The sequence below is a fragment of the Opisthorchis viverrini genome (assembly GCF_000715545.1).
Source record: "Opisthorchis viverrini unplaced genomic scaffold scaffold30498, whole genome shotgun sequence".
NCBI classification, from domain to species: Eukaryota; Metazoa; Platyhelminthes; class Trematoda; order Opisthorchiida; family Opisthorchiidae; genus Opisthorchis; species Opisthorchis viverrini.
Genome location: NW_008773565.1, coordinates 1 through 340, shown reverse-complemented (window position 1 = coordinate 340; position 340 = coordinate 1). Strand labels below are relative to the sequence as shown.

General features: G+C 42.9%; 1 protein-coding gene across 1 annotated transcript; it reads right to left on the bottom strand.

Moving 5' to 3' along the window:
• Positions 1-109: 109 nt before the first annotated feature.
• On the bottom strand, positions 110-307 carry T265_16353 (hypothetical protein; the record flags this gene model as incomplete). Its single annotated transcript, XM_009179970.1, has 1 exon — positions 110-307. A coding segment is annotated over one exon (198 nt), but the record flags the coding sequence as incomplete, so codon positions are not given.
• Between the last annotated feature and the right edge of the window lie 33 nt (positions 308-340).

Sequence of the window (340 nt, the reverse complement as noted above, 5' to 3'; positions counted from 1 at the left end):
GATCAGTTGACATTTGACTAATTGATCGATAGATAGTGGTCAATAAAATGACTAATTAATCAATAGTGTCTGAGCCAATTTGAAGCAACACCATAGATTTTACTCACCCAGACTGGTAGGATTTCCATGCCTCACGACTGAGTGCTGTCCATCCTTTGGGCTTTGGACTGGCACATTCACGACTGAGTCGTCCAAGTTCCGTCTGAATCCAAGTAGGCCAATCGCTACCCGGAATTATCAGGTCAAGGTCACGAGGTTCTAGATGGCTTGGAAAAAGATGAACTCGCCGAAGTATTTCTGTCGAAATCTGGACAAACAAGCAAGCAAACAAACAAACAAA